At 37.6% G+C, this 12,799-nt stretch overlaps 2 protein-coding genes across 4 annotated transcripts in view; both read left to right on the top strand.

Annotated features, from left to right (window-relative positions):
- LOC129692233 (contactin-4) overlaps positions 1-12,799 on the top strand; it is a 1,033,094-nt gene that overhangs the window by 843,017 nt on the left and 177,278 nt on the right. For all 3 annotated transcript variants that reach the window (XM_055628516.1, XM_055628514.1, XM_055628515.1), the window contains 2 exons: positions 8,882-9,018; positions 10,707-10,836. In XM_055628516.1, coding sequence (XP_055484491.1) covers positions 8,882-9,018; positions 10,707-10,836 — 267 coding nt within the window. The remainder of the gene's footprint in view (positions 1-8,881; positions 9,019-10,706; positions 10,837-12,799) is intronic.
- On the top strand, positions 3,693-3,866 carry LOC129692234 (DNA-directed RNA polymerases I, II, and III subunit RPABC4-like). The gene has a single exon (XM_055628517.1). It carries the CDS (start codon positions 3,693-3,695, stop codon positions 3,864-3,866), a length of 174 nt encoding a protein of 57 aa, XP_055484492.1.

Below are 12,799 nucleotides of genomic sequence, written 5' to 3'. Positions count from 1 at the left end.
ACTGTTGTAGAAGTGAGGAAATGAAATATAGTGTACATCATGCTCTTAGGACTTGTTTATCATCTTTCTGTCTGACCATCTCTGAAGTCATGTCTTTTCTTCTTTTATTATTTTCTTTTTTCTTTTTTTTTGTACCAACACACAGACAGAATTACAGTCCTCATCTTAAAGAATGAACTGCAAACTGATAGTCTGATACCTAGTGCCTTTTGCATACTTAGTCCTATAGCAATAATTTTTATGCTCATCACTAAGAAGCCGAGAGACTTACATCCCAGTAAAGAAGTCTCTATTTCAAAGACTGCTAACCCTCTTGTTGGAAGAAACTATTGGCTCTATTTCTTTGATTTTTCACAAATAAAATAGAAACCTAGAGATGAAACAGTATTTTATCCAAAATCGTACTCCGTGTGGGATCCGACTATGCTGGGAACTGTGCCTGCCGTACAACCATACAAAGTGTGTTGCTGTTGGTCATAGCTCAGTGTCTTAATCAGGGACTCATAGTCAGTCACCCTGGTACTCTCTGCAACGAATGTATGGCAGAAATGAGCATACCTGGATAAACAATTGACTCTTTTTTTTCCTTTTCTGTTTTTCCCTTGTTTACATTTGTCAAACTTGTCCAGAAGAGCTCTTTAAAATAAAGGTTGTTCTTCAAGTTCATATACTATGTCTAGCCCTTGTATGCTGCAGTCCTGTGGCTGTAAAGGAAAAGTTGTGGCCTTGATAGTACTACAGAGGGTGTGTGAGTGTGTGTGTGAGGTCATCAGTAAGTGATTACAGAGGCATTTTGTGCACAGCTCCCTAATTCCCCGTGGATGTGCTATGTATATGTGACAGCTAGATAATATCTAACTCTGCAAAGTGGCTTAAAGGACAGAGTGACCAAAAGATGAACACAGCAGTTAAGGTGATTTCACAGTACAGCAATAACTGCTTAATTGTCCTAGGCAGAACTAATATTGGGACCCTCAGTGCCCCCTGGGTGTCATGTAAGATACAGCCTATGATTTTTCTTCCTTTTCTTGCATCTAATGACACCAGTGAATTGAATCACTACATTTTTTCAAGGAGTGTACATCGAGAACATGCTGTAATAACAGAATGTGGGAAATAATATAGAAATGAAAATAGAAGCTCCTCACCCCATGAGAAATGGCAAATGACAAAAAAAAAAAGAGGATCACACCAAGGACAGTATGTTGAAACATAATTCTAGCCTTTCTGTACTGTCACAGAAAACAAAACATTCGTATATTTTTTCATTGCTTGAACTTACCGTGCCAAGGCTTGCATGAATCTAATTATCTAATAGGGGATCTTACGCTTTGAGTTTCAAGTGTCTTTTTCAGACAAAAAAAAAAAAATCACTAAAAGCCTCAAATATATATATATGGTGTTTCTATCCACCAATATCTACCAGGTTGTAAGTTAAAACAGATTTTTTATTTAGTACATCAGTTATTATAAGTGGCAAAAACCAGTGTCTGGTCTGACAATTATCATATCAAGAAAATCGATTCTATTTTCCAAAACCAAGCAGTTATGGGGAAGGTAGGCATTATTTGTGATTTTTGCAAATCTCTTCAATATCTATTTTAACAGAAGAAAACTGGGTTCTCATATTTAGTTCTATGATCACCCTGCCATGATGTATTGGTTTGTCTGAAGAATATGAAGAAAATCTCACACAGATATGTGGTTTGAATGGGTGGCATTCATGGTTGCTCTACAGGGAGCCTGAGGATCCAAGTAGTCCAAGGGTCCCATTTTTGAGCTTCATAGGTCTAGCTGAATACTCCCAATGTCACTGGCAGAAGAGACATAATTTTAGGTCCTCTGACTAAAGAAGAGACCTTGGGGTAGAACAGGTCCATATGAGAGTCCTAATCATCGCATTCTCAATCTGGGGCCCCTGATAAGTTTTTTTGGGGGGGTGATTCCACTTAACTGGCATGTTGGCATTTGCCTTAGAAGTGATATGTCTCATGTAATGCAGATGTGGGCCACATGAAAGTGAGAATTTATGGTGGACAAGAAAAGGGAATGAATTCAGCACAAGTCAGAGCAGATTCAGAAAACCAAAGGCTTAGGTAAGGATGAAAAAGAGGAATTAGTTTCTGTTAGACTATAGTTATAGGTTAATTTTAGGGGTGTAATTGTTCTTAGCATATCAGTCCTAAGGCCTTTTAAATAGTGAACATATTGTGGATTAATTTTTCTCTCTTAATAACTCACTTATAAAGTCATGAGTTGTCTGTAGTATCCCTGGGAGGAAAAGAGAAAATATGTACTTTAATAGAAATTGTCACGTGTGGTCCAGAGTAGTGTCACCATTTACTATGAATGACCCTATGCCCATGCACACATGAGCAGCACTCATTTGACTCAGTGAGCAAAATCAATTTATCCATCCATCAATAATTCATTAAACAAATAATTATAAAAAAGAGCATAAATTCTGTAGGAAGATATAGGTTCTGGAAGGAGCTAGAAGGGAAAAGTTAGGGACATGTTATCATGATACACTGTATAGGTGTATAAAATGTTCAATGAATAAATAAAGGTGTGGTGGCTCATACCTATAATCCCAGTGGGGAGAAGCAGAGGCAGACAGATCTCTGTCTGTTCGAGATCAACCTGGTCTACAAAGTGATTCCAGGACAATCAAGTCTACACAGGGAAAACCTGTCTCAAAAAAAAACCAATAATAATAATAATAATAATAATAATACAGTTGATGAAACACAGTACTTAAGCTGTGTGTGCCAAGTGAGCTGCAGATGAAGAGAACTGAGATCGGTATGACAGAGGGGTTCTAGAAGAGGTATACTGTAGAGCAGATGTTGTCAGGAAATGAAGGGAAGGAGAATCTTTCTGAAGCTAAGATAGCATAAACAAAGATGTGGAGGCTGGGACTGGCTTGCTATTATATCTAAGACTGAAGAAAACCTATCTGACAAGAGCTTAGAATTCTCTGGCTGGAAGAAAATTGGGTAAGAACAGATGGCAGATGAGTTTAAACATTAGCCCAAAGATATGAAATAATGGTGATCGTCTCTTAATGAATGTCACATTGACAGCGGGTGAAGCACATTACAAACCTCATCCAATATCTCAGATGCACATGACTTTCGGCTATCATATTTGTTTTCTATGTTAATGAATACCTATTAACAGAAATATGCCTAGTATTACTTGCCTTCTAGGGTGTCTTCACATTTTCTACTGATGTTTTTTTTTTAGTATATTTTATGTGTATGACTGTGTATATCATGTGGGCGTCTGGTGCCTGTGGAGGTCACAAAGGAGCAACCACTCCCCTTGAACTGCAGTTAAAGGTGATTGTGAGCCAGTATGTGCATGCTGAGAACCTAGCCTAGGCCTTCTCTAAGAGCAACAGTGCTCTGGACTGCTGAGCCGTCTCTCCAACCACTCACTATGGTGGGGTTTTATGTTTGTTTGTCACTGTTATCTGGGAAAGTGTTGGTTGAGAGGCATCTCCTCTGCCCTTGCAGAAAAATCAGTTGGCTCTTATAAAGAAATGAAAAGGCCATAAACAAGAATGTGTGAACAAAACAAAACAAAAAAATTAGTAGAGAAGAACAAGAGGCATGAATTTCATTGGTTTAAAAAGCAATGTGAGGAGTTTTTTTGCGTGCACCGAGAAGGGAATCTTTGAGCTGCAGATGGACACCCAGAAAGACATTCAACCCCCAAAGCAGCAGCCAATGATATATATTTGTGGAGAGTGTCACACCAAAAATGAAATAAAATCCAGAGATCAAATCAGATGCAGAGAATGCGGATACAGAATAATGTACAAGAAAAGGACTAAAAGATTGGTGTTTTTTGATGCTTGATGAAATGGAAATTTAGGAGTGTCTTCATTCATACATTTGCCTCATGGATGTTTTTCTTTATTGTATAGTTTTTGACTTAGCTTAATGAAGACAACTGTATACCTATTTCATTTTAGAAATGCTATTGTATTTTAATACTTTGTATCAAGAAAATTTTGGTTCAACATACTGGGGTTTTTTTGTTTTTTTTTTTTGTTTTGTTTTTTGTTGTTGTTGTTCTTGTGATCTCAACCACAATGAAATAAAATTGTTTTCCAAAACAAAACAAACAACAAACAAACAAAAAGCAATGTGAAGGGCTGGAAAGGTGGCTCAGCAGTTGAGAATATGTACTCTTCTTACAGAGGACTTGAATTCAGTTCCTAGCACCCACATTTTAAGGCTCACAAATACCTGTGATTTTAGTACCCTGGGGATCCAACGCATCTGACCCCTGCAGTGATCTACACCCACATGCACAAGCAATCCCCATATACACAGAGACACCAAACTGAAAAATAAATAAAAATATTTAGAAAACAATGTGAATAAGGATTTACATACGGAAGTCAGGGGGAGTTTTAGAGTTTCTAGTTCAGCTTTCTCTGAGTTCAAGAAGAAAACATGGTTGTCAGCCTCTACGCCCCCAAGACAGACTCTCTTGCAGCTACGACACCTCATCTCAGGGCGGTGTTTCTCCACGTGGGTGTGGTTAGTCATCAAGTCATATTTTACATGGACTGTGTCAAAAGATTAATGTTTAAAACAACGCAAGCCTGCTCTGGTTAAAGTCAGTATCTTCTAAAAACCGTTAGTCCTTGTAGACCCCCCTTTGAAACCCTCTGAGGGGATGACAGTCATTATAGTGAAGGGACTAGATGAGAGCCCACCGCAGGTGAATGAGGGTGAAAGTTGGACACTGTCTTGGAGCATAATGTCAGTATACTTTCAATGATGTATGTAAATTTAAGGTCTGGGACTTATTAAAAACCAGTCTATACTTATAAACTATATATTTAAACATTAAAAGATGATTAATTTTATTATATACACAGGGAATGTTAGATTTAAGATAAATTGAGACTATCTTAAAAATAGCACTAAGAATCCTAAGAAATGTGTGTGTGTGTGTGTTAAAGTGAAACTGAGTAATTACCTCTAGACTCATAAAGCCCACTACCAGTAAGAGCAATGTTATAGCCAGCCCTCTGCATTTCCTGGAAATATCTCAAGCTTCTCCAAGATTGTTGAAGCCATCAGAAATAATTGCAAATATCTATAAGGTCAACTTTACAAAAGTTACTTAAAAGATTTTGCCTTAGATATTTAAAGCTCCAAGGTCTAAGGCCATGGCTTGCCCTTGTTTCTTTGAGAAATTTCTGGTTTGGAGGAATGAAGAAAACCTCTGAGATTGTTTGACCCCTTGAGTTCAAATTATATTTGTTTGAAATAGAAATTATTACTGGATAAGTGGCTTGTATGATTCCAGTGTCTGGAATATACAAGCCTTGATTTAGGTCATTTCTGGCAGTTATTGAGCAAAAGATTGAAATGAAAAGATTGTTCATCTGTCAAAAAGATGAACAGTATGGCAGGGTCAAATCCCAGCACAGCTATTTAATCGTATATTTGAACTTGTGGCTTGAGACAAGACTTAGGAGTAATTCTTTTGTTTCAAATGTTGAAGAATGCAAAAGATCAAAAGAGTGACTTCTTTTTTGATATAATAATTTATTTAATTCTGTTCAATGCATGATCTCAAAAAAGATTAGTTAGGAATTGTAAAATAAGAATTTATGTGGGCTTCTGTGAGCTGATGTGTGGGATGTGAAGTTGGATATTATCATTGAATTTTGATAATATATGATAAACAACATCTACTCTAATATAGTGTACAAATAGTATTTTCTAAAATGCACTGAGCTCAAATTCTCATCATTCAAAGATTTTTAACTTGGTAACCCAAGAGCATATGGATACCTATAAACCATCTCTATCAATCCCAGATTTTGTTCTAGAAAGGAAGAATAATCAAGTTATAAAAATGTGATTCATCTGATGTAAATAAATGGGAGTAAAAAAAGTGACAATGTGTGGGTTTGTTGATCCACATTTGGCACATTAAAATACAAACTATCTCATTCTTTTCCTTTATACCATAGGAGTGTGTTATGTGTATGTGTGTGTCTTTGTGAGTGTGTATATGTGTCTATCTGTGTGTTTGTGTTTGTGTGTGTAAATAAGAGATGAGTCCCAAGACTCATTCTTTGGGCTGCCACCACATTGAATTTTAAGACAGTACCTCATAAGTTCAGTTAAGCTGGCAAGCTGAACCCCAGAAATATGCCTCTCTGATTCCAAGTCAGTTAAGCTGGCTGTCCAGTGAAGCCCAGAAATATACCCATCTTTACCTCTCTCTTCTAGAATTACAGCCATGTGTCACCATGACCAGCCTGAACATGTGAGCCCTGTGTGTGGACCTCAGGTCTTCATGTTTGTATAGCAAGCACTTTGCCAGCTTGGCTATCTCCCCACTCCCTGCCATCCCATTCCTCACCTCCCTGGGTCCCTGTGCAGTCGCTCACTTCAAGACTCTCATATTTAGGTCATGTTAATTTGGCTTCTATGAACAGATTTTTCTTTGAAAGCAAAGAAAGTACCTGATGACTATTGTCATCAAACCAAAATTAGTTCAGTATTAAGCAAATTAGTTGTGGGTTTCACCTCAGCCAAGACAAATTGTTCATTCTTGTTGAGCTCCTTGACTTCCACAACCCCAATGCACAAGACAGAATGAGCCCTCAGAAGTATCTAATTAGTTTGAAATTTTCAAGGTCATTTTAAACTCGCTTCAAAGCCTGCCTTTCCTGCTCCTTTGTGATAACAGCAAGGCTTGGCTTCCACTTTCTATAGTTTTGAAAGAATGAGCCCAAGTGTTGCAGGATGTGGGTGACATTGAAATCTTTCTCTGTATGTGTTTGTGAAGTTTCCTGTTTGAACTTCAGCTTGACATTTCTTCTTATGTTACATTTGTCCTTCCTTGTTTTGCTTTTTATTCCCTCACTCCTTTTCAGAAGTTTGTGCTTGTTAATATTCCACTGATTTCTGTGGCTTCTTGTTTGCTTTGTTCCCCAGACTCTGCAGGGGGTGAATGTGCTGCAGGTTGAATGTGTATCTGGCAGGCTAGGCCATTAGTCCTAAAGGAGTTACACACTGGCTTTTCCCAGTAGAGTTCTGGGAAGATATTACCTCTTGAGCTTTCCTTCCCATTAGCAGCTGGATGATAGAGGACAGCAGCCAACTTGCAGCTCTTTCAATGATGCAGGTTATAACCCTTCATTCAAGCTAATGCTTGTTGATGTTGTAACGTTTTTTTGAAGTTGACCCTTTTGCCCTCCCCTCGTAAGCAGCCATGCATCATCTCCATCAGGAGAGTTTGCAAAATTGTGTTTTGCTCTTTGAAAAACATGGAATTGCTTGTAGATGAAAAAGAAGAAAACAGCATTTAGTCAAGGACCTAGAGACCTCTGCTGGTTAAGTGACTCAGTGAGTGTTTTTCTGTCTTTGTTTATTATGTAGAAGGTAAGCTTAGCCTTCACACTACTAATGTTCTTTGAATTACATTGTCCATGACTTGAAGCCTCAAAGAATAGATATATTGAGGTCAAGTTAGCTAAAAGACGTGTTAAGAATATTGAATAATATCTTCTGATTGATGCTGGTATCAACTCTAGTTTTTAAGTTACCATCAGTAATTATTACCCTGTAGAAATATCTTGTGAACAGGTAAGTATCTTAAATAATAGCTGCGGTTATCTTCTGCAGGAGTTTTAGCAAAAGGTCTTTACAAATAAACACACCACTGTAGATAAAAGCATGAATTTTGCTATAGGCAAGAACTGCTGCTTATTAATAGTTTATAGAAGATTGGTTGTATATCTATTGAGATCATAGAAAAATAAGACATGCTTTCAGCAGAAGCGTGAAAAACACGGTACAGCGTGGGTGTTTGGGGTGGTGTTCTGTATCATGAAATGTGAGAATTATATGCTGCCTTGAATTTCCATGTGAGTTTGTGGGCAGAACTTGATTTTCTAAAAGGATTCGATAAATCCAACACTCACTCAAAAATATTGGCTTTAAGGATCATACTGCTGTGGCTAGCATTCTTCCTATATGGAATCAGCAAATAATGAATGACAGTAATTCCTCATAGACATATAAGGGCTACAAAGTCTTTCCATGTAACCTATGGGAATGAAATATGTTAGTAAAGGATGAGACAAGCTGTTCTAATGAAAGAAAATTCAACATAGAATGGCTTAAATGAAAAGCTCACTTACTTCATGTTATCTTTCCAAAAATAAAAAGTAGCCCTCACTGCTGTGTTGTTTTGCTTAGCAGTGTCATTCAAGGGCCAAGGTGGAATGGTCATCAATTTCATCTCTATAGAACTGTCAACTTTATTTCCAAGCCTTTAAAGTTTTTACTATTTTCCAATCAATGTAAAGGTGCAAGGCTCCAGAAATAGCTAATATGTGAGGGTGCTCCCTCCACTTCAACCAGTGACCAGCTAGAAAGAGCTTAAATCCTTGACTATTTCTTAATGAAGAGGAATCTTGGGCAAGTGTAGGTAGAAATTCATGAGTTCATTCCAAAGGTGTATGGTGGTCCTTGAAGTTTGTTCATATTAAAAACAAAATAATAGCAAGACATAAGAAACAATTTAAACCATGGTTAATTGTAGTTGTATTGATGCTGACTTCAGTGAAGTGATTAAAAGGATGCATAATATGGAAAAGAAACAAGATGTTCATAAGGACATACATTTTCCTCAAATGTCTTCTCACCCTTATTATTTGTATGTCAGGTAGAAAAGGAATTTGATTAAAAGCCCATTTTAATCTTCAATTCCTTAGAATAAAAAGAAATTGATTATACAATTAATATATGTCTCTTCTTTGTGTTTTCTTTCTTTCTTTCTTTCTTTCTTTCTTTCTTTCTTTCTTTCTTTCTTTCTTTCTTAACTTCTATAGCTCAACCTAATTGGGTTCAAAAAATAAACGATATCCATGTGGCCATGGAAGAGAGTGTCTTCTGGGAATGTAAAGCAAATGGTAGGCCCAAGCCTACCTACAGGTGGCTAAAGAATGGTGACCCCCTGTTAACACGGGTAAGTAAATTGGTGGTAATTGTGTCTTAACGTAATGTAATGTAATATAATGCTTAATGTGGCCTCATTGCTATGGAAACAGAATAATGTTGTGTTGTCTCCAAAATAACAAGCAACTAAATGTCATTAATAGTAGCAAAAGTGAAAGTAAATACAGTTGACAAATAGAAATTATAAATAAAACATGTGAAGCTTCTATATGAGACCTTTGTACCTGAGAGATTAACACTTTGGTAGCTTCACAATAAGAAAACCACACAGAATGTCTGGAATCTGGAACTTTGTACAGATGTGTAGAAAGTGAATCCAAGGATCTACTTTGGGGCGGGGGCAGTCTTGATAGGATGCAAGGATGACCATCAAAATGCGATGTGACTCTCAAAAGAAAACCTGGAGAGTAATTACATCCAACTTGATTTTCTTTACCATGGAATGTCGAGTGTTACTTGAAATTTGGCATTTTCCCCAGCCCCCACATTGAGAGCCAGCTTGCATGCTCAGATTTCTTCCCTGCGTAGTACACCTAGGAAAGAAAATGTGACTGGACAATGGTAGGAAAGGGAACAATTTCTTCTGACCACCCATGTCATGGTCACTTTCAATTCCCTGGAAGGTTCCTCTGGTTCATCATTCCCTCTGTCACAAAAAGTCAAACAAATTGCTAGTGTGCAGGTTCCCAGAAACTTGGCATTTTCCTCTCTTCATGGAAAGTAAGGAGACAAGGACAATGTGATCAAGTCTAGTAAAGTATCTATTTAACTAGACACCGTCCCTCAGAAGACAGAATTTTTTTTTTTATTCTAAAGCTTTGTGTGCCCCGGGGAGTGTGTGTATATGTGTACGTGTTTGTGTTTAGTATGAAAACAGGGAATTCTTTGTGCTCTAGAAATTGATGCTCAAGTTGCATGGCTTCAGCTTGACACATGAGAAGGTTCTTTTGCTATATATACTGTCTTTCTTCCTTCATCTTGACTACTAAGTACATCGTAAATGTAGATCATCCCATTGACAGCAATCAAGCATCAGAACATTTGTTTTTGAGACATAGTTTCACTATGTATCCCTCACCAACCTAGAACTCACTAAATAGACCATCCTGTCCTCAAACTTAAGAGGTCTACCTGCCTCTGCCTCCTAGGTTCTGGGATCCAAGGTATAAGCCCCACGATGACTGCTAGAGTAAATTATTAACACCTATTCTTTTTCGGTAAACTCAACAGATACTAAAAATTTGTGTAAGCCCATCTAAGATTATAATACTATCAGCCCTTGAAGGGCTACCTGGTGATAATTTAAGGCTTTAAACTCTAAATGATAAATTTGATTGTTTTCACCCTTTCTGCAATTAGCACAAAACCATAGACTAAAAACAGTTCTTCAGCTTTCAAGGTTAAGTCCACTTATTTACAGGACATATCCATCTGAATGACTTCACTATTAAGTCACCGTGAATGCAAGAGAATCCTACAATTTAAATTCCATTTACCAACTGATATGCTGCTAGTTCCATTTGCCATCTGACCTGGCACAGATTTACTTGACAGATAAGCAGATCATGTTAATGTAAATTGCTTATGTGATGATTATTTTGCTCCCATTAAGCCCTCTTGACATAACATGTAGCAAAATTGCCTTAAGTTCTCAGATGTGGAAGGTCACTATTTTTATACTCCTCTTTTCTTTCACAGGATAGAATACAAATCGAGCAAGGAACACTCAACATAACAATAGTGAACCTCTCAGATGCTGGCATGTACCAGTGTGTGGCAGAGAATAAACACGGAGTTATCTTTTCCAGCGCTGAGCTTAGTGTAATAGGTGAGTCCTTATAATGGAGAGGAAAAATTAGAAGAAAATATCTTTAAGTCACTAAAGTAATAAGCGGATTTGGCAACCATAAATGTTCAGTCCTGGAGAATGTATAAAGAGACCCTCAGGTTTGAAGATGTTCTAGAAACAAGTCATAGAGCCTTCCAAGCAACAGGAAGAGATCACTTTTGAATCGGGTCTCTTCTGATGCTTACAGAAGCTAACACAGCTCCCTTGGTACTCAATTTCTATTCCTTTACAGAGCACACTTCTTAATTGAAGAAAGTTTCTGAAATGCATCTGCTATGATCATTATGATTTGATACAACTTCAGCTTGGAGGGAGTAGAACTGACTTGGATTGGAAAGGCTTATTTGAACAGCTGGCAAAGTGACCATTGTTCTTCCATTTCTGAACTTTCTAGACTTTGCACTAATGGTCTGCTGATGTGCTGTCTTCCCTTCAGAACTGACCTCTCCCATCTACATATCTACCATCCTATCTTCCTCGCTATTTTGCCTTTAATAATTAATCCCTTAATTCCCCAATCCATGTTCTGAAACATTCTCTCAGCTTCTTTACTCAGTACTCTCATTTATTCTTACGTTCATTCAGCGCTCATCAAATGCCATCTGTGTTCTTCAGTGCTGCGTTTAGCGCTGGGGATGCAGTTTTCCCATAGGCCAATGGAACGCTCTGCTCCTGCCTTCAGGGCTTTCCATCCTGTTCTCCAAGCCCCAACATGGCTTTCTCAGGAAGTCCTATGATGTGTGCTTGGATCAGTTTCTCTCATTACTGATTTCAGTACTGCCCTTTATCTTTATATCCATATAGCAGAGACCAGTGGTATATTATACTTTGACATGTTCATCATTTTTTTTCTTCCACTGCATTTTAATCTTCCTATGGTGTCAAAGTTTATAATTGTATCTTCAGAACTTTGTGAAATAATTAAGAACATGGTAGGTACTCAATAAATACTGAATAAATAAGAATGATAGGTGAATGAAGGAGTGGAGATAACATTTTAGAAAACAGATTCATGTGCCAGTAAAGAAGTAGTTGAAAGGTGTTTTTTTTTTTTTAAGTCCAGAAAAGCAACTTACATACATCCCATAGAAATTATTAATTAAATTTAGCTATTATTAGTTTAAAGGTCTAAATGCACCAAAAGAGAGTTATACATTATTTCATCAGCACCTTTTTTTTTTTTTGAAACAGGGTTTCTCTGTGTAGCCTTGGCTCTCCTGGAATCATGGTCTTGAACTCATAGAGATCCACATGCCTTTGCCTCCTGGAGTGCTGGAATTAAAGGCATGAACCACCTTACCCAGTTTTATCAGCACCTCTTAGTTTAGAGGGTCTAAGCAATCGGTAGTTCTTGACTAGACCATAATAGACGGAATGTTTGTACAAAATAAGAGCATTTCACATACCTGGTAGCATTTCCAGTCTCTAAGTTCTGGTTGTACCCCTGAAGGCAATTCTCTGTGCCTAACATTTTAAGTCAAAAATATATATCAAATTTATATAAACTGTGCCAAGAAAGAAAAGAAGGAAGGAAAGGAGGGAGGGAAGGAGGGGAAAAGGGAGGGATGGAAGAAAGGAGGAAAGAAGGAAGGAAAGTCTCCAGTTACTCTTCTTGTCAACATCTTTAGGTTGTACAAGAATCAATCCTGTCAAAGACAAACGTTTCTGTGAGTTCAGGGAGCCACACGTGTTGTATGCAGTAGACAGCAGAAGTTCGTGAACGCTTCATTTTCATGGTATAGTTATTGCCCTAAATCACCACCTTGTCATGTCATTGTCTTGGGTGCTACAACCTCAAGTCAAGACTTCTGAAAGCACAGATACCTTCAAGTCAGAGCCTGAAAAGTGATGATGAAAACTCCTGATAAGTAATTAACCATCCTTGTTGTAGCCACATTTACCATGAGGACTGTAATGGCATCTCAGTAAAGTCACAAGCCAA

The sequence above is a fragment of the Psammomys obesus genome, unplaced genomic scaffold (assembly GCF_907164565.1).
Source record: "Psammomys obesus unplaced genomic scaffold, mPsaObe1.curated_primary_1811, whole genome shotgun sequence".
Lineage (NCBI taxonomy): Eukaryota > Metazoa > Chordata > Mammalia > Rodentia > Muridae > Psammomys > Psammomys obesus.
Note: the sequence above shows the minus strand (reverse complement) of the source record. Positions and strands in the feature narration are given on the sequence as shown.